The sequence below is a fragment of the Alligator mississippiensis genome, chromosome 3, assembly GCF_030867095.1.
Source record: "Alligator mississippiensis isolate rAllMis1 chromosome 3, rAllMis1, whole genome shotgun sequence".
Classification (NCBI taxonomy): domain Eukaryota; kingdom Metazoa; phylum Chordata; order Crocodylia; family Alligatoridae; genus Alligator; species Alligator mississippiensis.
In genome coordinates, this window is record NC_081826.1 from 145,257,719 (window position 1) to 145,281,386 (window position 23,668).

Below are 23,668 nucleotides of genomic sequence, written 5' to 3' on the forward strand. Positions count from 1 at the left end.
AGTTTCTCTGAAACGTGCAGTGTTTTAATTTATATACAATGCTCGGTCTATCTTGTAGCGTAAAAAATTGACTTTAACAGAAAAGTATTTTAAAAGTTTCCACGATAATTTGAATGGTTCACTGAGAAACAGTGAACCATGTTTTGAAAAAGTAATATGCTCTGAAAATAAGTAACTCTTTCTGCAGGCAAGAAATGAGAGAAACCCAGTAGAGGTTTATATGTAATGTAATTTTAAACGCATGAGTAGATCATATGCCATAAATGAATGCATATGAATACCTTCTTGACATGGAGCCTAAAATAGGTCTCCTGGCCCACATGGCTGGAAACTGTCCATTTGGCAGAACATAACACAGACCACAGAAACGTCATGGAGTCACTTCCCATGTATGTGTATTGCAGTCACTTACCCTCTCATGCTATTCCCGATTTCACTCAAACATCATAGTAAACTCCAGGAACATATAGTGGGGAATAGGTTCAACATCAGTTCATTGTGAGCATTCAAACAATTATCAGACAGTACTAGCTTACATCACTATTTTTTTTAAGTATTCAAAAATCTAAACTCAAGAAATGTGGTATTTGTTGTAAGACTATGTTTTGTTAGACTATGATTTGAACTAGAAAAAAGGAAGAAAACAAAACCAGCTTGAGATTTGCTTCCAAGTTAAAACCATCTTGGTATGAATCCTTTACAGACAATTAAAAATGAAAAAGCTGACACCCTTTATTGTAAAGGTCATTGCTATAATAGGAATGGTATTGTTTCCCTTTCTGCTGGTTTCACACATTGTTTTTCCATCTTGATTATTTGTCACTATGTTAAGGACTTCTATGGGTAATGAAATCCTTTTGTTAGTGATGTAACCTGAGACTGTTGCTCCATTTTTCTTCCTACATAAATTACTATTGCCATTATGAACACTGTGGTAGGAGGTTTCCTCTGATTCGCACAGTTATGGATTGTTCTAGGGAGACAAAGGTTCCTAGCTGTTGCTAGGTGGCAAATGTTCCAAAATACTTGCAGACTACAGATTCCTGCAAAACCTTTAATGTATCATATTTACTTTACAGCTTATAGGGACTGGTAATTTATATAAATAAAAAGAATATTCAGCATTATAATGGTAAAACCTCTTTCTTCAAGGCTTAACCCAATGTCACTAGAGCTTAGGGTAAGACTTTCACAAGGCAAGATTATCCCATATCTGCATACTGCAAAGTTTATTTTACTTTCCTCAAGAGCAGCTGGTGCTGGCTATTTATTAAGAACAGAACCCTGGCCTGGATGAACTCCAGTTATAATCCAGTAAGGCAGATCTTACATTCTATGAAAACTATTAATCTATGAAAAACCATTTTGTGAAAATACAGGAATAAAACCCCGAATAAAACTGATTTTAGCCCACTAGGTAACAGAAGCAGCTCAAGTTTTAAAGAGGGAATAATCCCATTTGTTACTACTCTTAATACAATTATCTGGGATATGGCACTAAATGCTGAATATGTTGCATTTAAATTGTGGCCAGACAGACATGCATTATAGACATCAAAGTTTGTATACGAAGTGCACATTGTAGTTTTATTTGTAAGCATCACACACATAATAGTGTTATCTTATGTAGCTTATATCTTATAACTGCGTGTATTCTAAGGCCTTGACTAAACTGTTCCATAAACCTATGGTTGGACTCAAAAATTGGACTGATAATACATTTCTGGACTCTTGTTAGTAAAAGCATGTATCAGGCAGGGGACCATTTGATTTAGAAAGCCCCAATCTAACAGGGAGTCAGGTAGAGATAAAGTAGCCTTCCTCTTAGGGACCAAAACATTAAATTGCCTAATTTATACCTTCCAAGGACACTAAGGAATTGGTTTGAGAACAAAGGAAGTGTTTTGAAACTTCCAGCCCTTTTGGCTAGTAACACCCTTCCTTTGCCAGCTAATTTCTTCAACACTTGGTGGGGAAGAGACTTTGGATTTAAATGGATTTGCTATCAGAAGGGAAAGCAGTAACTCTAATTGTTTATTTGTCATACGTTTCCATACAATTTTTATGTACATGATCACATTCCAATATTTATACAGGACCCATGCCTTGCTCAAGGCTGGAGTGAATAATTCATGTTGAATGAAGGTCACTTCATCTGCATAAAGACCAAGCAATCCATCCTTTTGGGGGGGGGGGAGGGGGTGCATTAGGAAGATGATAATATACTTCTTCCACTGTTAAGTGTACTGTTCTGAATCATTGGTGAGATTTTAAGTTATCTGTACAACTGAACATATTTGTTCAGGCCTCCATTATATTCCTTCCCTGCAATTAGTAGTACTGTACTCAGCATGGTACTAAGGTCCATGTAATATCTCTGATGGTACCAGAACCCCAAAATTAGGACATGGACTGAATGCTATTTTACTTAATGTGGTTGGGGAACTGCCATTTCTGGTATTTGCATCCAGCTTGTTATCCTATTCCGTGTGGTTACAGCACGCATTGTAGGCTGTGCTCTGGGCAGACAGGCAAGTAGCCTGGTATGTGCCTACCTGAGCATAAGTGCCCAAATTGTGGCTCACCAGAAACCAGAAAGAGAGGGGGACCTCCCATGTTTTGACCTTAACTGATGACTGGGAAGGGCACTCATCCAGGTAACCCAGATCTTAATCTCTACTCAGCCAGAGGTGGTATGAATCTGCATCTTTCTGACTTTTCAATACAACTCAGACCACTAGGGAATAAGTTAGGCATTATGTAGGCTCCTCTCCAGCCCTCCTCTTGAAGTTGAGCCTTTGCACCTTGCATTTACTATTCATTGTATGAGGAGTGGAGAAGCTTTATCCCTACTGAACGCAAGGATCCAGGCTAGAACTCAGACCTTGTTCCTTCTTAGTACAGTACACATCGTGTTGAACCACACAGTACTTTGTCTAGTTTTGTCTACCTGGTCCCACTTATCTTCTTCTGGTTGCTCAGGAAGCCAGTTTAAAAACTAGAGCTGAAAAGGACATTGGATAATATCAACCATCTGTGGCCTGGTAGTTAAAGCCCTATGCTGAGATATCAGAAAGATGCAATTTAGCTACTTACTATCTACATCAGACTTAACGTTTTTATAATACTTCATATGTACAAGGAACTTCTATTACTGATTTCAGGACCTAGATGTTTCTGGATAACACCTAGAAAAACATGGATACTGGTAAAAAATTCTGTTGAAGTGACTTGCCCAGTGTTACAAAGAAAATCTATGGCAGAGGAATCAATAAAATCCTTTCCTTTTTGATGGTACTTAAAAGCCTTAACCATGAGACCATCCTTGGATTTCTATTATATCTCCAGCTTCAGTAAATAAAAAGGCATAGGTTCTCCAGACACTGCCTCACTTGTGTCATATCTTTGATTAATATGTGTGCTGAAAAGGTGTGCTTCCCATGTGTGCCCAGTGGGAATAAAGTGTATGCAATCATGCACCTAAGGCTGTATCATAATGAACATGAGAAATTTTAACTGTGGCACTGCCTAACATCTAAGTGATTTTGTACTTGTATTGTTTTAATATAGTTTTGTTTAATCGTCTTTGCTTTTTGCACACTGCAACCGGTGGGTTGCGTGCGGGGTACGGCGACCCCGGCCCCAGTGAGCGGGCAGCCCCAGTGAGAGGGGGCGGTGGCGAGAGCAACCAGTGGGTTGCGTAGCCCAGGAGCGAGAGGGGCGGTACATCGAGCCCGGTGAAAGGCCGGCACATTGATAGGCCTCGAGGGGGCTGGGTCCTGCGGCAGCAGCCCGAAGGGGAGAGTACCCTCAACTAGCCCATGCTGGGGCCAGGACCAGGTTGGTCAAAAGGGCCAGGGGCCCACCGCAAGGGACGCCCAAGAGCCGGGGGCCTGGGGTCCCAACTGGCCTTGAGGAGAGGGGAAGATAGCTTCGGGAAGGGAGAGAGCAGGACGGTGAGCCCAGTTGGGAGGTCGGTAGTGCGTGGGGCCTATAAGACCGGAGGCTCGAATATGGAGAGCCCCAGTGTGAGGGGGCGATGATGAGAGGCCCCAGAGAGGGGGCAGTGATTTAAGGAGGGGAGGAGTGTGGCGGAGCACAGGGTGCTCCTGCCACTTTAAGGGCCTGGAGCTGGCAGCCTCCAGGTGCCTGATTAGGGCAGCCATTTTGGGGCCTATATAAACCAGGCAGTTTGACTGCAGGAGGTCAGGCAGCAACACCTGGAGGTAAGGGGGAGCTGCAAGGGGATGGTAGGAGGCTCCTGGTCCTGGGCATGACCTGAAACTGCACCCTGCCGGGAGTGGGTGGTCTGGTGGGGCTCTCAGTGGCGCGGGAGCCCCCAGGAAATGCCAGGCCAGTGATCACCCCGGTGAAAGGCGGGCCGGGGCGCCTTAACCCCTAGCTCCCACCACCGGGTGGGTGACCCCTGAGTGTTATGAGGGCCGAGAGGGCCAGTGTTTGTGAGGGGCCCAGAGAGGGCGGACCCCGAGAGTGGGAGTAAGGTGGGCGAGGTGCCGCGGTTGCTCCTAGGAGGAAGGGAGTAGTGGTACGGTGAGGCCCGAGGAGTAGTGAGTGGCTAGAAAGACCCAGCCCGAAGGGGAGAGTCCCCTCGACTGGCCCATGCTGGGGCCAGGACCAGTGAGGGTCAAAAGGGCCGGGGGCCCACCGCGAGGGATGCCCAAGAGCCGGGGGCCTGGGGTCCCGACTGGCCTTGAGGTGGGCCAGGGCTAGGTAGCCGAAGGTTCCGTGGGAACCACACCCGAGAGGGGAACAAGGCTTCGGGTGGGTGAGGTAGCCCAGATGACGGCGGAGTGGCTGCCTGAGTAGAGAAGACCATAGTGGGGTCTTGCATAGAAGATTCTGGGGCCCAGTGCGGGGGCCGGTGAGGAAGAACACCATGATGCCATCTGTGAGGCTTGGGCTGCGGTATTAGGGGAGGTCGGAGCCGCAGAGCGCCCCTGGGCATCGGGGCAGTCGAAGGGCAGCCTCCCGCTTAATTATCATCATAACTTAACTCATTATCATCAAAGGTGTGGCGGGCGAGATGAGCGGGCGGTTGCCCAGAGACAGGTGGGCAGGCCATGAAGAGCTCAGCCCTGAGTAGGCCTGCTGTCACGGTGACAGGCGGGCGGGCCACAGAGCTCGGCCCCGGGAGGCCCCCTGTCACACACACGTTTGATTTTTTTTAAAAGTTTAGAATGTTTTTAATTAGCCTCATTTAAATGGATTTTCAGAAGGATAGAAAGAGGCTGACCTTCTTGACCTCCTCCTATGCATACAACCCACCACTAATATATTTAGGCCTGGATCCAAAGTATGGTGGTATTAGATCTTCTCAGTCAAATAGCTGTAAGATTTATTTAATATTAATGGAAAATATATTTTCCGTAACATTGTCTTTAGATATAGTTGAACCATTTCTGCTGAAATTTTTATAAAACCAAACCAAACCAAAGGCCGTGGGAACCTAGCCTAGGGACAGACATTCAAAAAGCCACAGCCTGAATTGATTCAATCTCTGCAGGTTAGTCTAACTTGGCTAGGCTAAATCAGTTTTGTAACCAGACAGACATCCCAGAAATACAGGCACATGGCTGCAGTAGCTCAGGCTAGAAGCTGGGGGGCACTAGAACAGCCCTCCCTTCCTTCCACAGCATGGAGCTGAGGGGGGCTCTGATTAGCCCAGGCTCTGATTAGCCCAGTAGGGAATTGATAACTGTGAGTGTTTATTACCCAATTAAGAAAACAACAGAGGGACATTACCAGTCTCTTGTTGATTCTGCCTATTGATTCAGCATGGGCCATAGCCAGCATGTGGTCTGGTAACTAATACACAGGCACCTCCTCAGCAAAGCAGAGGGGAGTGGGGGAAATTCCTGCTTCGCAGGGAGTGGTGAGGGGAGGGGGGAAGCAGCCTCCAGTCTCTGGAGCTGCAGCCAGAGCAGAGGGGAGGGGCCAGCCCGGCTGCGAAGCAGAGAGCCCTGCCCAACTCGGAGAGCCTGCCAAGATGCTGGTGGTGTCTGGTTTATCTGAAACCAGCAAGGGGTCTGGGACAGACATTGCATAAACTGGCTTGAGCCTAATCAATTAAGTCTGACACTACATTCAACCAGGTTTATTTCAAACTGGCTTCAGCTGTTCTCAAACTGGTTTATGTTCACTGGACCATCTGTTCTGTTACAGGTTTAAACTGTTACAGGTCTGATCACTTAAACTGGTTTGTGTGTAATGTCTGTCCCTAGCTTAGTTGATGTCAGCCAATAATTATTAAAGTTCAGAAAAGTTATTAGTAGCTGAAAATACAATACAATAACAAATCTTAGGCAATTTTCACTTTAGGAATTTCTGTTGTCTCTTTCTATGATACATCCTTTCACTACTATACAACAGAAGTGTTTACAGAATGCCCCATCCAGCACCAGACAAATGAGAAACTGATTACAACAGAGGTTTGTACAGGTGATTGAAGAGCAGAAGAGAGAGGATTATCACAGAACATACAGTTCTTGGTAAGAAATTGTGGCTGGGGGGTGGGAAATCCTTAGATGTTTATATTAACTGTCTTTTTGTGATTCTGATTAGCTGACTTGTGCATTTGTGCTTCATTTCTTTGTCAGGTTATATAAGGCAGTATTATTCCAGTTTCAAAAGGATATGTCTCTTTGAGGCACAGAGGACATACGATTTGGTGGTAGTTACACATAGGAGTAATCTTAGGGTGGTTGAAGGAGATATTTCCCCAGCATTTAGCTGAGGGGCTCTTCAATGTGCTTGTTTTTCCTGCACAACTGTAGGAAGAGAGAGTTGTACAAGAGGGGAGAGCCTTCTGCCAGTGCACTTAATACCCTTCACCTTCCAGACTGGCCAGCTGTGCTGGGATGAGGCAGTTGTAGCCTCCTGCCATCAGGGACCTCTCTGTTCCTCTGCTAAATGTAGAGCACAGGGTGGGGAGGAGAGTTGTAGAGATGTCATTTCTGAGGAAGAGGCTGTGCACAATTCAAACCTTATTGAGTGTCACCTGCAGGTGCACACACAGATTATCAAATTGCTGTGCAGTGAGGTCACAAGACTCTTGCTCCGCTTTTTTAAATCTATTTTCATCTAATAAAATGGATTAATAAGGAATCTTGGTAGGCCACTGGGATTGCCCATGCAGGCTACATGTTGTATCCTGCTGTGAGTTCTGGGTGGCCATGTGCATAGCAACAGGGACCACCCTTATTGGGAACAAATGCTTGCGGGTCAACCCCTGTTGAAAGGCAAGGAGACCCGGGGGGACATAGACACAGTGATAGACTTTGATCGGGAGGCAAAAATACAGACTTGTGGGAGACTGGGATCCATAGAGCACCAGAAGGGGACTCATTTTATAGGGGAATCTTGGAAGTAATGTGGAAAAATGAGTTTGAGGGGGCCATTCTAACATGGTTGCTGTGTTATGAGGGTCTGTGTCCCTTCCCTCCCCTACAGTGATCACAAAGTTGCGGCTCTGAGGTCAGGGATTGTGAGTCACAACTCTTATTCTTCACCCTTATACCTTTAGCTTGAGGTTTATAAGCAGTACTAATACACTTAAATTCCACCAGTTATCTAGGAACTGTTGTGACACATGGACACCCTTTCTTTCTGGAGGAGCAATAAGAACAAGCAATGTCCCACCTGGCCTGATGGGCTGTCCCTTTCTGGAGTCTTTTACTTGGAGTGGAAAATCTATCATGCAGGCTACCTTGGGACCTCTTGGGTGTTGTTTTTAAATTAGTCTTTCTAGAGACAAGTCTTGACAGGTGGCAGGTATGGTTTCTATCCATCATGTTGTCTTATTTGAATTAGCTTAGCATAATTGAAAAGTACTATGAAAGCGCAGGCTAATGCATCTAATGGCATTAAATGTGTTAGCCTGCAGCTTAACAGAACTTTTCAAATTAATACTTTATCAAGGATGGGGAAAAACTTCCTCCCATTTGTATTTCTGCCCAGGCACCTTAATATTGTGCTCTTAATGTGAGAAGTGGACAGGAGATACAGTTGTGTTATTTAACTGAATCTCATGATTTCTAGAGAGTCTAAGACCTGATCACATGAATCTCAGGACATGCACACAAAAGTGACTGACTAACTTCTTTCTCTGGCTTTATTCCCAGTCTGCAGCTATATTTTTTTTTTTTTGTCTGAAGAGGTGCAAGTCATGCGTCTGGAGCTAATGCCATAATGAGCATCATTAGCTTTAGTAATTCATGCAGGAAGCCATAGAGCAGGGTTCGTAGGAAGCTACCATGTGAAGCTACTGCTCTGCAGCACCTCTTCCTTTCTGACCAGCTGTTCCTGCTTTTCAAGCACACTTATTGTCATCAAAGAGATGTGAATGATGAGGCTTAGCGTGTGGTGTGTTTATTCCAGTATTTATGCGCTCCAGCCTCCCATCCAAGGACTATCATATTTGCGCCCTTACAATTCACAAGAAAGATGCTGCTAATATCTCCCAAGGTAGAGTGGAAATGTTTGGGATACAAATACTTGTATGCATCTAAAATGCATTTTTCAGCTGCCATCAAAGGAATACCTCTGCCTGATGTCTAATGTTTTTGAGAGAGCGCATTATAGTAGCTATAATTTAAGTAAACTGTCATCTTGTATTTGTTTAGTGTATGTGAGGAAGATGTAAAAATGGATTCCTGAAAGAGATTTCTTTGTCAGGAGTTGTAGTTACAGTATTAAAACTAAAAGGGGCATTACCTGTACTATTCCTTTCTTGTCTCACTTCAACACTGAATATTTGTTATGTCTCTGACCAGGACACCCCTGATTTAGAAAAGATTGAGGCTCAGCCTTTTTAATGCTGAGCCAACATTACAGCAGCATCTGAAACTAGCTGACATAGAGCTGGTTATGGCTAGCTAGGTTTACATTTTGTGTCTGTGCGTGCATTGTGTAAGATGTAAATAGTAGCTCGTATGTTCTTTATAGTGTGGTAGTGTTGGGAACCACAACCAAGGATCAGGACTTGTTGTTCTAGTCATTTACCAAAAAATAAAATAGACAGTGTCCCCAAAAGCTAGGTATTGAATAGAATTCAAAGGGTGAGAATTAACTGGGTGAGAAATGGTGAATGTAGCAACAAAATTAACACAACTTGTATCTGTTATATTTAAAGCAAGTTTTATAGAACACATTAACTTTTAATTTCAGAGAGTACACTACCATTTAAATTGCTTGGTGTCATGATAAGTTTCAGTCTTTTAAGCAAGCTATTATCTCCCCTGCAATGTTTGATATTGCATAGGATGTCACTTTAGAAGGGGTGATATTGAGGCATGTTGCAATACAATTTCCTGAGTTGCTAGGAATAGACTCATGGTTTTATCTAGGGTTATACCTGCAGCTATAGCAATCTTTTTTTAATAAAAAATCTAAGTCACCTACATGTTGACAATCTCCTCTTTAGTTAATGGCCAACTTCCAACGTTGTATAATACTGAAATCAAATTTACACACATTTTCAGAGACCAAGGGCAATACAAAATCCTTGGCATACCAAGGTGTAGAAGTTATAGAACTTCAGTCCTGCAAAATGTATGAAGCAAAACTGGATTACAAAGTGGTCTTTATTTTTTACTGAAGTATTAGTGTAGATATTCTAAGTAGATTGTAACAAAATGCTGTAAAACAAATTCAGTCAATGCAGTTAGAGATTACTTTGCTTGTTTGAATTACTTTTCCTAATTCTTGTGCTTGGCTTTCACATTAGATCAGCCTTAAATGGCCTACTCTGACTGGAACTCAGTGTGTATGTGTATAGCTGGCCTTATACTCAAGATTTTTTTTTTTTTTTTTTTTTTGCAGATCAATCTATATTCTAGTTAGAGGAAGAAAAGCCGTAACATGGCAGGTGGAGATTTTACTTTGGGGAGTGTAAGTTCCTGTAGTGTTCGCTCATACGCCTAGCTCTTAGGGATCTCTCAGGTTTCACTGTTTCGCTGGGACCTGGACAGTGCGGTGTTGACATATTTGCCTTGGAAGGCCTTCAGGGGGGTTCTCGCCTGCCATGTATTTGATGAAAAAACAAGTTATTACCGCGAGTCTAGCTGACATAGAGCTGGAATCCCACCTTCCCTGGGGTCTTCCATAACCAGGCTTGTTCAGTTTCCCAATTTGGGCTCCACCTCCCCTACACCCTGCCTTACGCCAACCGTAAGATGTTGTCTTCTGCTCACCTCTAAGGAGAGCTACAGTTGTAGTCTTTGTTTTGGTCCTACCAGAAGCCTCACTTCCAATCCCCCTGACTCTGCTGCTGGCAGAGCTTTTATCCTTGCCCTAAGATGCCAGGCAGCAAATCAGCACCGGCACACCACCACAAAACGGGTCCATGCCGGGGCTGAAGCTGACCCCGGCTCTTCCTGGACCTACTGCACCTTTTCTTTTTTTTTCTTTCTCTTTCATTGCTGCAGAATTTTTTCCCTGCTGCGGTTGTGCTGCCACTGGACTTCCAGTTTGCTGCTGTGTCCTGCCAGCTTGGGAGCTCTTCTCTCAGAGGTGAGTTTTTTCCGTGGGGCATTGCCCCTATCACAGGGAGAGAAAAAGCAATGCTGCTATAAAGAAAGATGGTACATGCTGGAGGCTCTCTCTGTCCTTTCTTCTTTCAGATACCAACTTGGCTCCAAATCACTGTGGGCTTTTCAAGACTTAGTTATGCAAAATACAATGTACAAAATCCAAATCTACCCAGTCTTCAACAAAGAATCTGGCTAGTTTCACAGCCCACCCTCACCAACACCTCTGATTTTCTGTATGCTGTTTATTTTTTATGACAAGCAAGGACTTATTTGGGGGTGATATGTTCTATTGGACCAACTGCATGTTTAGAATAAATTTAGACAAGCTTTCGAATTAAAGCTATTCTTGCTTCCTTCCCCAAAACTTCATCCCTCTCCAATGTACCACGTCTGGTATGATGGCCAGAACCAGAGGGGTTACTATCATGAGCAATAATTATATGCTCTTGGAGACATCCAGGCAATTGTCTAGCAGTTAAGATTAGCTAATCCAAAGCTTGCAAGTCTGCAACCCACAAGTGGATTTTGTCTGTCACAGTTTAACAGAAGTTTTGAATCTGTTTGCACTGATCATGGGACTGACTGAGCCCCCAAAATAAGTAAAACTACAAGATTAGCTGATCTAACAGGTTTCTTAAAGGTCAGCCATAACAAGATTTGACCACCTAATATAATTAGCACATTCCAAGGAATGAGAAACCAAGGGGTTGAGCTTGGGCAGAGTAATGCTAATTTCAAACCTCAAAGTAATGTGGTGTAATTTGCTTATTGGGTGAACCCGAGTTTGGGCAGTAACCTTTCATGATAATTTCTAACACCTTTTAATCCCATACGGTAACAGCTATAGGGCAAGATTGTGAGTGGCTCTAAAGCCAACAGATTAGCATAAGATAAGGCATAAAGGAACACGCATGTCAAGTAACCAGTTTGAAGGATGGGACAGGAGGACCATCACTGTACCAAGCCTGGACCCCGGATTCCCAGTGTGAGCGAGGACCGGATCCTGACCAAGGGATCTTCCCGGTGACCCCTTGGACAGCACTGATCGGGAACACCTGACTTTGCTGGAACAACTTGGCACACACCTGGCATAGAGGGACTGCCAATAAGTTGCCAACCCCATATGGGAACTCTTTGTCATTCTATCTCTTATTACTATTCACTATTAGCTCTTTTATTACTGTACTATCTATTTGTTGCATTAACCTTTCTGTTAACTGCTGTATGCTAAGCTATAAGTAAATTTGCGTGTACTTCACTCCCAACTCACCTCCTTGATCCTGAACCCAGCAGCCTAACGGCTGATACGCTCACAGTGCCTAGCCGGCCTCTGACAGTCTGGCATTGAAAAAATTCATCTCACTTTATTCTAACCTTGCAATTGAGCCAATAAAATATATCATCCCAAATACATCCTTGCCTCTTGCATAATTTCTGGACCATTTTGACCAAAACAGTAGTCTAACACCATCATTTTCTTTTTCACAAAATATTGCCAGGGGCAACTGGGAAGACAAATCATTGACAGGGCACAGCCTATTTCTGCAAGACCTTCCTTTGCTTGAGGCCAGTGTATGCTGAAGTGTGTAAGCATCTGAGTCAGCCTTGCCTAAGTGTGGGCATTCCCACAGCCCATCTACCCATTGTTTCTATGCCCTACTTATGCAGGGGGTCATCTTTTATGGTTCTTTGTGCTGAGACAGTGCAGGAGACTTTCCATGTCAGGAACAAGGGAAAGTTGTGCCATGGGCCTTGCACTCTGCACCATTCCTCCCTACCAAGGGAACAGGTTCCAGTTTGGGTTAAAGCAGTTTCCAATGTGTCTTTTTTCCTCACCTTCTCAGGTTGGATCCATGCTGTCATCCATAACTGGATCTAGGATTTTGAAGGGGGGGGGTGCAAGTGTTATGGTGCAAGGTCACATATAACTGTGGCAGAGCACCTCTGGTGTCTGCCACTTTAAGAGCCTGAAGAGGAAGCCGGCAGGTGTAGCCCAACTCTGAGTGCCCATTTTAAGATTCAGGCCAGCAGAGCTGGAGGCAGCATTCTGCTGTCTGCCATCGAGGAAACATCTCCCGGTGAAGCTGCTGCTCTGGTAACACTAGGAGGTAAGGGCAAGAGCTGTTGGGGATGGTTAGGAGGCTCTTGGTCTTGGGCAAGACCTAAAACTGCACACTACCAGGGCTGGGTGGCCTAGTGGGGCTGTTTGTGGTGGAACAGCCCCCCAGAAATGCCAGGCCAGTTACCACTCCGGTGGAAGGTGAGTAGGGGTGCCTAAACCCCCGCCCCCACCTTCAGGTGGGTCAATTAGCACTGGAGAGTGGAGAATGGGACCAGGCATGGCTGCAGCCACCTGAGCCTGTGGGGTGCACGTGTGACCCCAGGCCCCAGCGAGAGTGAGGGGCTCAAGGAGAGAGGCCAGAGTTAGGGCCCAGGATATAATTACAACATGTGAATGCTGAGAACAGTGAGCAGTGATGCCTTGTAAACAAGGGGGGCCTGGGGTGAGGGAGGCCCTGTGAGAAAATGGTGTGAAGTGGGTCCCGGTGAGCAGGGGGCTCAAGGTTAGGCCCTAGTAACGTGGGGGCCAGATTAGGTCCAGGTGAACCTTTGGGCGCCTGAGTCCACAGGTGGGCCAGAGACCAACTGGGTGAGGTGGCTGAGGAAATGCCATGGGTAAACAATGGGGTGAGTCAGGAACCCCTAATTCAGAGCAGCTGGGTGAGCAACCTGGTGAGGGACTAGAGGCAGAGTCACTCCAGTGTTCTGCAAACCACCCAGTGCTTGCTCGGATGAAGGTCACAGGAGAGGCCCAAGAGGCTGCGGGCTTGCTGGCCAGTAGAGTGCAGGGAAACAAGCCCCAAGACCCTTCGGGTGAGAGCAAGGTAAGTGTGTCCCCGGGAAAAGGAGGGGCGGTATGAGAGTGTCCCCACGGTATGACAGAGACCGTGTAAGAGGTGGTGAAATGGGAGAGGCCTCAGTGAGAGGGAAGCAGTATGTATGGGGCCCGTAATAGGGCAGAAAGCGAGAGGCCTAACACTGGGATGAGCTGAGCCCAGACTCAGGCCGGAGCAGAGCTCAACTGTTAGGAACATCTGCAAGGCTTGGGATGCAGTATAGGGGTAGGGATGGTTGGAGCTGCATACATAGGCCCAGGAGACCAGGGCGGTCAAAGGGCAGCCTCCCACCTAATTAACACCTTAATTATGTGCCATCAAGGCATGGCAGGAGAGAAAGGTGGGCAGTGCGCCCAGAGGCAGTTGGGGAGACTAGCACTGTGGCTAGTCAGGGAGTTTCCACTTTGCCACAATAACACAAAACACATTTTCCTCAAGTGAAAGAGAAGCTAAAAGATTGACTAATAGGCTAGGGCCCCCCATGCTATATTATTAAGAAAAAGCAAAAACCAAAGTAAGTGTGTTAGAATGCGCACTCATCTGCTGCCACATATATATGTTACTTTAAAAAAGGAAACACAAATGAGGCAAAACAGTTCAAAGATACTGTTATATTGGCCTTGTCCTTCCAGTCAAAGGTCCAGCTCTCATTCAGCTTGGTAAAAAATTTATTAGTTTGGCCAGGGCATCCAAACACTTCCCTTGAGTTAATGGTCACTGGAGTGAATAAGCAATACACCTGAGGGAAGGTTTGGAGCTTGAGCCAGAGACAGCCAGCAGGGCTGTGACATGGAGGGGAGACATTTCAGGAAGGGCCAAGAGGCAGCTATGTAGTGAGAAACAGGAGAGTTGGAAGAGTGGGAGGTCACAACCATTAGAAAAAGGAAAGAGGCTGGCTAATATTTGTGGCAGAGAGAGAGAGATGAGCAAGGAGACAACAACGAGCTGGCCCCTGGGCACTGCCTGAGTAGCCCCACCACTGCTTCTGGGGGCACTTAGAATCAAATCACAGGAAATTAGGATTGGAAGGGACTTTAGGAGGTCATCTAGTGTCCAACCCCTTGTGCAAAGCAGAACCATCCCCAACTAGATCATCCCACTCAAGGCTTTGTCTAGCGTGATCTTAAAAACCTCCAAGGATGAGTCCACAGCCTCTTTGGGTAACTTTTCCCAATGTTTTTACTACCCTTCTGCTAAAAAGTTTTTCCTAACATCTAACTTAAACTTCCCTGGGTACAACCTGAGACTATTGCTCCTTGTTCTGTCATCTGTCACCACTGAGGACAGTCTAGCTTAGGGGCGGGCAACTATTTCAGGCAGAGGGCTGCTTAACAAGTTTTTGTGAGCTGCTAGGGACCACACAGGTAGCTCTGCCCCTTGACAGTTGTCCCACCCCTTGGTTGCCACATTGGGACCCGACATCCTGCACCCTAATGCCTGACCTTTGCCCCTGGAAGTCCTTTCCCTTGCTGCCCCCCAATACTCCATTTGGGAAGGGAGGATTGCCATCTTAGAACCAGAAAAAAAATGAAATCATACACTAGAAGTCAAACACCTAATATATTTTAATTTTATTACAAAAAATATTTGTCATGACTTGTGATTGTTTCCTATATATAGAAGGGATTGCATAATAACTCAAAAATAAACTATTTTAGCGTGTGTGTAGCACTGGCTGTTTCTATCGCAAGGGCTCCATGCTGCATGCTCGCAGCTCCATGCTCACAGTGGGGAAGCAGGGGGCAGGGCTCCCTCCACTCCAGGCAGAGCGGAGACCTGTGCAGCAGGGAGCTGCGGAAGCAACAGGCTCCAGCACAGCTTCCCCTGCTGTGATGCTGGAGCTGCAGGTGGGTGGCATGGAGCCCTGGCAATAAGGCAGGCTCTTCTCCCTTCCCCCGCACAGTGCTGGCAGGAGCTGCGCCTGCACTGGACACGAGCACCTTGACCTCCCCACCTGCTGCTGTTGCTGGCAGCTAGGGCTGCACACCATGGCGGGGTGGGGGGGAGTGTGTTTATGTGTAGAGGGATCCCTCCACCTTCCCCACCCTCACACCCACATCCTGCTCAGCTAAGCTTCATGCTCCTGCTGCTCCTCTTGGTGCAGGCTCTGTGCTGCTCTCTTGCTTCCACCCAGCCGCAACTCCACCCCCCTCCCCAAAAGCCCCACCGCTTCCTTACCTGCTGCCCCCAAGCAAGCAGCTTCAGGCTGCAGCAGGAGCCCAGCCTGGAAACTGCTGGCTGGGCAGAGCCCTTCTGCCCAAGAGGATGGGAGTGAGGCCCAATAGGGTATGTTGTGGGGTTGTAACATGCCTCATTTCCACCCTCGTGCCTGGAAGGGCTGGGCAGAGTGCAATTTATTGGGGGGGGTTCCGCGGGCCAGATGAAAGTGACTGGCAGGCGGGATTCAGCCTGTGGGACATATTTTGCCCACTCCTGCTCTAGCTCCATCCTGTTTGGAGTCCCACTTCAGGCAGTTGAAAGCTGCTATTACATCCCCCCTCTGTCTCCTCTTCTCCACACTAAATTAATACCAGTTCCCTTTCCTCAGCAGTCCTGCGCCACTTGGTTTCAGTCTGGGCACAGCAGGAATCAAAAGGAGCTGAGGAGGGGGTAACTGGATTCCCCACCTCCCCAAGCCTCAGCAGGTTCAGGCCCCAGGCCTGCGGAGTGTGGGCTCCAGCGCTGCCAGGTCTTAAATGTGAAACTACGGTATTGGAAGCTCAAACTAACTCTAGTTGCTGAAAAGCTCCTGTACACTGAAAACTATGCAACTCAACCTCCTCCTTATTAACTCCAATCGCCCAAGTGGAAGCATTTCTGTATTTGGCGGTGCGAGAGTGTGGGGTTTTTGCGTGTGCCGCATCCATGAGCTGCCTTTGAAATGACTGCCTCTTTTCATTTCTACCCAGAACTTTTATAATCTTTTTTCCAGTGCCTGATGAAGGGTGTTTGTGCCTGAAAGCTTGCAATTAAAGAACTTTTTTTGCAAAAATCTTGTTGGTGTAATAAAAGATATCACCTCTACTACCAGTCCCCATTGCTTTTTCCTCTAGACCAATACAGCTACATCCTGGTTACCTGACACATGGAAGATATCGAATTTTAGCCGATTTTTTAAATGAAATCTTCATATTTTCCCAAGTGTGACCACCTGAAACCTGCGATCCTGCTCCTGCCTTTGTCTCAAGGTAATTTGCATCACAGGAGGCAGAGGCTTCATACCGGCTATGAACCAGCAGCCCAGAGGAGTGTTCCATCTATTGACTTCTCTGTGAGATGTCAACGTTCATTTCTCCCCAGGAGAACTTTGACCATCTTTTCTCCGATGCCTCATGAAGGGTGTTTTGTACCAGAAAGCTTACAATTAAAGACATGTGTTTTGCAAAAGCTCTCACCTCTCCTACGACTCCCGATTGCCTTTTCCTCTGGGTGCAGCCCGCATATCCGCCTCTTCCGCGCGCTTGTTCTTGTGCAAAGATTGAAAACGGCGCACAAACACGAGGGTTATTATCGCAGCCCACCCCCCGGCTGTGGCGGGCTCCCCGCGCGGTGTGTGTGGGGAGGCGGGAAGGGGCCCCGCCCCGAGGAGGCGGGGGCGGTCCCGGGGGCGGGGCCTGCGCGGGGCGCACACCCGCGGCTGCGGCGGGCCGGCGGGAGGGTGGCGGCTGCGCTCGGGGCTGGGGGCGCGGGCTCGGGCCGCCGCCGTCATGGCCACGTCCCCGGGCAGCAGCAGCGGTAGCAGCAGCGGTGTCTCGTCGTCCGCCTCCCCCCCTGGGGCGCTGGGCGCGGGCGCGGCGCTCGACATCCGCACGCGCTCCGTGGAGCAGACTCTCGTGCCGCTCGTGTCGCAGGTACAAATCCCCCGGCCCGGCCCGGCCCGCGCGGGAACTTCGCCGCCTGGGCCGCCCGCGACGAGTTGGGGTCTGGAGGCCCCCCCCGCATGTCATGGCGCCCCCAACCGCGGAGCTGCCCCGAGAAAAGTCTCCACAGGAGCCGGGGGAGGAGAGGCGCCCCCTCAGCTCGCAGGGAAGATGGGGAGCAGGTCCCGGCTTTGGAGGCGGGCACAGAGAGGGACGGAAAGAGCTCGTGGGAGCTTCTCGGGGCGCCCTGGCGGCCGCAGGGTCAGTGCACAGCCTTTGAAATGGATCTGCCCCAAACTGGACAAAAGCAGGTTGCCTGAGTAAGAGGCAGCCTCTTGTGTTGCCCTGGCATCCTGCTTTCCGCCAGGGCACCTTCGGGTGGGGGTGTAAACTGGTGGGAGACCCACCTTGGCACTTGTGTTGCCCGCTTTCCTTCTGGGGGGGGTTGCACTGCAGCCAGGGCAGAGCTTCGTGTGCAGGGGTTTGAGACTGAATTGGTGGGTAACTTAGACCAAGCGGGGCAGAAGGTGGACCTTGGTGAGGTGTCTGGTCCCGAGTGGTTTGCAGAAAGCATAAGGTAACTTGACTATTAGGAGAGGGTAGCTTAACAAAAAAAATCGCAGCTTCATTATAGGTAAAAACAAATGAATGCATAAATAATAAAAAAAGGGATTTTTAAGGTTGGGATTCATGGGTGCTTGAGTTGAAACGTTCCTTTTCTTCTAATGTAAAGTGCCTTATGGAGAAGAACCTGGCTTACTAGCAGCCAGAGCACATATTGTCTTGCTGTTTATTTGTTTAAATGCTGTTGTATTTCTTTCAATTAGACTTACAAGTTGTGTGGCTACATTATTTTTTTTCTCCTGACCTCCTAATCTAACAGTCAGTGTAAGGTGCTGAGTACCTCTGAAAACCCAGCCTAAAAATATTTGAACTCTAAATGAGGTTGTTGCCTTGCATTGCCACTACGGAATTTTCTGTTCACCTTCTGTTTTGAACTGCCGATGAGACCAGACTTGCTTCTTAAGTATAGCGCGTAGAATTAATGAAACGATGCTCTTTCTTTTACCTAAAGCATGTAGGCTATCAAGACTGTCAGTTCTGTCTCAATAATTTAGCCTGTGTCATTTTTCATGTGGAAATTTATGTACAGTGTTTATGACTTACTGTAATATGTAGTACTATAGTGTACGTTACTGATGAAATGAGCTCAGGCTCACAAAAGCTTAAGTTATCCTGCTTTCTAAAGTACTACAGATCACTTAATGTTAGAAACCAATCCTACATTTTCCATTCACATCTCATTTGCACTTTAAGTATGCATAGGCCTCAGTATCAGTACGGTTGTTTTGTTTTTTTTATTTTGAACATATTTAGAGAAATGCAATGTAATATCTATCCAGAATGTTTTGGTATGGTACCTAGTTGGGGATACCTTGTTAGCTATTTTTTCCCCTTTTTGGTCTGCAAAGAGAAGAAGAAACATTTTTGATAGCATTAGTATTTATTTTGTTAAGTCTGCACCAATGAATACATTAAAGAAATTAAGAATCATGTGACAGTTCTAATGGTTATTTTCAAAAGCTCAGTAACTTAAAGGACTTCGGTCAAAATATTTTATAGTTTAAAAAGTCTTTACCACTGCAACAAACACATTTTTTAAATACTTCACATGTTGTTGCCTATTTCTAGCAGTGAGAAGCAAAAAGGAAACAATAGATTGTGTTTGATCATTTTTGATTTGACTTAAACTTGTACCTAATTGATTTAATGTGTCACAGTTTGTGTGCATGTGATTTTTTTTTTTTTCTGCATCTCCAACTAAAGAGTTGGGGGGGGGGGAGAGGGGGGGTTATTGCATCTTTATTTTACCTGACAATTTTGCCCAAAGACAAACCATGTAAGTGTTTGTGGCCAAACTTCAGGGGAACTCCTTGTGCTAAATTTAATTTCATGTAAATATTTTTAATGGATTTCATACTTTAATTAAAGTTTAAGCTTTAATGGGGTTAAGTGTTGTAATGGTTTCCTGCATACTCTAGGTGCATAGCATAAGAACTGAGAAAAGGTTATGTATTTACCTGAGCTAAAACAATGCTGATTAATACAGAATGACCCATTTAAGTTTATCAGTGATGTCTATAAGCACCTGACCAGCTCCAGCCATTTTCAAGGCTCCTAATAGCCAATTTTAGTGCTGTTATTGGAAACTTTAAAAGGAGGGGAGCTAATCAGTTTCTGGGTTACCATCTTTCTATAGATTTCAAGGTTTCTAATACCAGCCCAGTGACAGATGCTTGCTTTCCTTTTACTGTTAATGGAATCGGTTGTTATGCAGTTAAATGGAGTGCATATTACAAAGACAGTGGGGCTTGAAAAAGATACTCTCCAGCTAAGTGTGTGAACTGCTACCTGTAATGTATATTGTTGTTATAATGTAATGAGGCAAAAAACTGGGACCAGTGGTGGTGTTCAGGTAAGCAAACTGTTTATTTACTATACGTATCAGTAGAATACGCTGCATTTACAAATGTGGTTTCAGTATTGCCTAGAAGTGTACTTTCAAAGTCTGTAATGGATCTTTTTTGTAGTTATGTATTATATCTTATTACAGACACAACCTGACAAAACAAAGCTGTAGCCTTCAGTGCAAATGTTACCTTAAGTATATCATTCTGCTTTTCCTGTCTGCCATTCACTTTTTCATGCCTGGGTTAAGCGTTCCACTGTAGTGTGGTGCAGACAACTTAAAAATGGTGCTTCTAAAGAGAACAAAAAATTCACTACCTCAGGGCAAGTAGACTTTTTTTTTTTTTTCTTCCTGGCTACGTACCATTAACTTCTTTTTCCCCCCAAGTCAGTGTTGCAAACATGAACAATGTAAACCGACAGAACACAGTGTTCCAAAGTCAACAGACAATTCAGCTGCTGCTGCTATTGCTAAAGCCAATCTTGATTAATCTTATTTACAGTGCTTTTGTAATGGAGGGATCATAGTTTTTAATGGAAAGTTTTTAGGAAGCTAAATAAGGAGTGGGTGTGTCTGGTGGCTCCAGTAATGGTGAATCTTCAAAATTAAACGTGAATGAAGACTGACAAAAGAGCTGTAATATTACAAGAGAGTTTTAAATCGGTGTCCAGGACAGGATTTCTCCAGTTACTTTAATCCTTCACTGACATGGACAAATACGTAACTACTGTCCACTTGTATAGAAATAGCCATGTACATGCAACTTCACAACTGTAGGGAATAAATCTGATATACAATGAAAGAACATTAATCTGTTACTTATCCTTAAGAACATGCCAGTACTGAAACAATGGCAAAATGGGCACTTACATCAACAATGGTCAGCAACTTGATGGGTAAATAAGTTGTTGTTCTTGTCACAACCAAATTAAGTACTGCCCATGCCACAAGCAAGAAATATATTAATCAAAACAGTTTTAGTCTATACAAGGTAACTAAGGGTTAACTAACAAAATGATGATAACAGGTTGTTTTTTTTGCTGCGCATGTCAAAAAGAAATTTATTACTGCGCCACTAACAGAGATAAAAACTTTTGCCTTCTTTATATAAATCATTATAATTGGTCAGAATGACAGGGGAGCGTCCCTATGACAAACACCCTAATAAAAACCACTGTACTATTGGCGATTCTCATTAAATTTATGACGTGGCGAAAAACAATTGGCTAATATACAAATAAAACCCATCTTCACTTCTGTGAAGAAGGGGGACCTCCGTACAAACCTTGGAGACCTCTGATCACACGTATCAGAGTAACTGACAACTTGATCACTTGCCAGTGCCCCCCTTGCGTCTCGACCCAATCTTAAGACGTAAATCACCGACCTGCCGGCCCGATTTTTTTTTTCTCCGTTTATCTGCCCGACGAAAGACTTTCATGCAGACCGACCTTCGAACCTTAAACTGTAACTAACCAAATATCTCTGACCTCCGTCTTTCACCACCTTGACGGCGTGAATAAATAATCTTGCTTTGCAACCGATAAGCGTCTGTGCCTAATTCTACTCCAAGCGTCATAAGTACCCACCTAACGGCCTTCAAAGGTCTCGTACCCTTCACTGCAATACACGGCAGTGACAGTTCTATGTTGTACATGCCAAACATATAACATAAATGACAGTAGGCAACTTTTAATGTGATCTTTAAACAGGAAACATGGACAAAATGAATGCATTGTTGAGTCTAACCCATGAGACTGGAGATACAAGAGCACATAAAGCTTTGGGTCCTCTCTTGGTCTCTGTAAATATTCAAAAACTGCTGTTTTCAGTGGCAAACTTGATGTTGCCATATTGTGTCAGACTCGTTTTCCTGAAATGTAGAATTCTGCAGTAAATAGTGGTTGAAAAGCTGTCGTTTTACATGACCATTGTTTTTGTAGACCTAGCAAGAGGCAGAGAATTCCCACCTGATCTGGTTATGCCATGAAGCAAGAGATTTTAATTTTCTGTCATGGCAAACTACAGTTACTTGTGTGTGTGGTTAGCCATATGTATAAACTCTAAAAATGCCTTATTTTGTATTTGCTGTTTAATCACAGGGAGATCTGTCACTTGATTAATTTGTGGTATTATTTCTTTTACTTAAAGCTTTGCCTGTCCTGCTCATGGTACACCTGTACAGCTCATGTTTGTGTACTTGCAAGTTTAGAACCTACCTTTTGGCCAGTAGTGTTGAGACCATTCATACATTCTGTATGTCCATATTGCCACCCCATCTGGTAACTTATGGAAAGGAATATAAACCTAACTGCCATTCATTCCTCTTTTAATGCTTATGGTACCAACTTGGAACTTGTGATGCCTGGCATGTTCCTATGTTACTTCTTAGTGTAGATTAGTTGTTGCTGCTCTTTTTCTGCCCAGCTGACTGCTGTTTTCCCTCGACTTTAGTCTCTGACTTGCATCGCTTTCCACCTGTATTTGAACAGAAAACATTGGTCTTCAAGTCTCTGCCTTGTTATAGCTCCGTCACCTTCTGCAACAGGTCGTACTCTGGCTAAAAGGTCCATCTGTGAGGGCTTTGGCTACAAGATTATTTTTAAAAGTTGGAACAAGGCTGCTGACTTCTAGAGTGATTTTTATGTGTATAGTGTTGTGTTAAAAAAACCTAGGAGTCATCTTGACTTGTCTGACTTCTCACTGGAGTGCCCAAGGTCATCAGTATACCAGCAAGCTGAGACTTGACCACCCATTTTTCATTCATTAGATACTAGCCAGAATGGAGGTTTTTACCCTTTTTGTGGACTGCTCTGACTCAGAGTGATGTGTCTGCATTGCATTCTGCATCCCCTCTGTACTGGCCTGATGAAGGAAGTGCTGCTCTAGTTATTAGGCTTAGAACTAGTCCTCCTTTCAAGTCGATGTCACCTTGCTGCCCCAGGTCCAGTGTCTTTGTAAGCAATTGCCCCATGTTGCTGCTGCCTCCAAGGAACTGGGGCGAGGGAGCAAGACCAGTGGCACTTGCCTCTACCCCCCCCCGCTCTGTCGCCTCCATCCCTGCCATCATGACGGTGCTCCGCCACCTCCAGGGAGCGCCACCCCTGCCCTGCTCCCTGGAGGAGACTGAGCAGAGGGGCAAGACCGTCATGGTGGCACTCCGCACTCTGATTGTATCACTAACCAATCAGAGTGCTCAAAGAGCATTAGACAGACAGGCTAAGCCCTTTATTATATATTTTTTTTTTTTTTTAATGATTGGAGTAAGCAATCATTAACCATTATGCAACCATTGCTCGACTTCTTCCTTAGTCTGCAAGTATAGGCTTTGGGCCACTACGATCTTCACAGTGCCATCAGGAAAGGGGACTGAGGGCCACGCTGAGGTCTTTCTTCTCAATTTTTCTGCCCCTGCTGAGGCATGGTAGTAGCCTAAACTATCCTCCTTGGGCCTGTCCTCACCACCTGTCTTAATCTTTTGAGATGACCTTATTGACTAAATTGGAATGCTAAAGAAACTTGTCAGACTCAATAAGTAGGGGCCTACTTAAATCATGATGAAACTAAACAATTTTTGTAGGTTGGCTATAGCATAAAGAGCAAATTTTGCAGATATTTCTTGGATGTGCTCTGTCGGTCCTTCCCCTTAGTGCTGATTAGTGGAGAGGCCCTAGTGGGGGAGAAGGGATGAGGGGGTAGCCGCAATCTTGTCTGCTGGCTGCCCTTCGTGCAGTCCCACCCCTCAATGCTGGTTGTGGAGAGGCCGTGGTGAGGGAGAAGAGGGGGTGGCCACCATCTTGTCTGCTATCCTTCATAGTGCCCCACCAGCTGATGCTGATGAGCCAGCATTTTATTTTTATTACTTTTTTAAAGTTAATTTTGCAGACAATC

The 23,668-nt window shown here is 45.5% G+C and overlaps 1 protein-coding gene and 2 long non-coding RNA genes across 5 annotated transcripts in view; 2 read left to right on the top strand and 1 right to left on the bottom strand.

Moving 5' to 3' along the window:
• LOC109284040 (uncharacterized) overlaps positions 1–16,933 on the bottom strand; it is a 55,144-nt gene extending 38,211 nt beyond the window's left edge. For both annotated transcript variants that reach the window (XR_009460894.1, XR_002091353.2), the window contains exon 1: positions 16,843–16,933. This is a non-coding gene — a long non-coding RNA (uncharacterized LOC109284040). The remainder of the gene's footprint in view (positions 1–16,842) is intronic.
• LOC132249406 (uncharacterized) lies at positions 5,976–12,091 on the top strand. 2 transcript variants are annotated; one of them, XR_009460895.1, is made up of 4 exons: positions 5,976–6,509; positions 9,841–9,909; positions 10,446–10,530; positions 10,641–12,091. It is a non-coding gene; the product is annotated as an uncharacterized LOC132249406 (long non-coding RNA). The 2 variants fall into 2 exon arrangements; XR_009460896.1 differs by lacking the exon at positions 9,841–9,909.
• A 162-nt stretch (positions 16,934–17,095) lies between the features above and the next one.
• The window catches only part of CTNNAL1 (catenin alpha like 1), a 124,213-nt gene continuing 117,640 nt past the window's right edge, over positions 17,096–23,668 (top strand). The window contains exon 1 of the mRNA XM_014595195.3: positions 17,096–17,298. Within this exon, the coding sequence (XP_014450681.2) occupies positions 17,155–17,298 (144 nt within the window). The 5' untranslated portion in view covers positions 17,096–17,154. The remainder of the gene's footprint in view (positions 17,299–23,668) is intronic.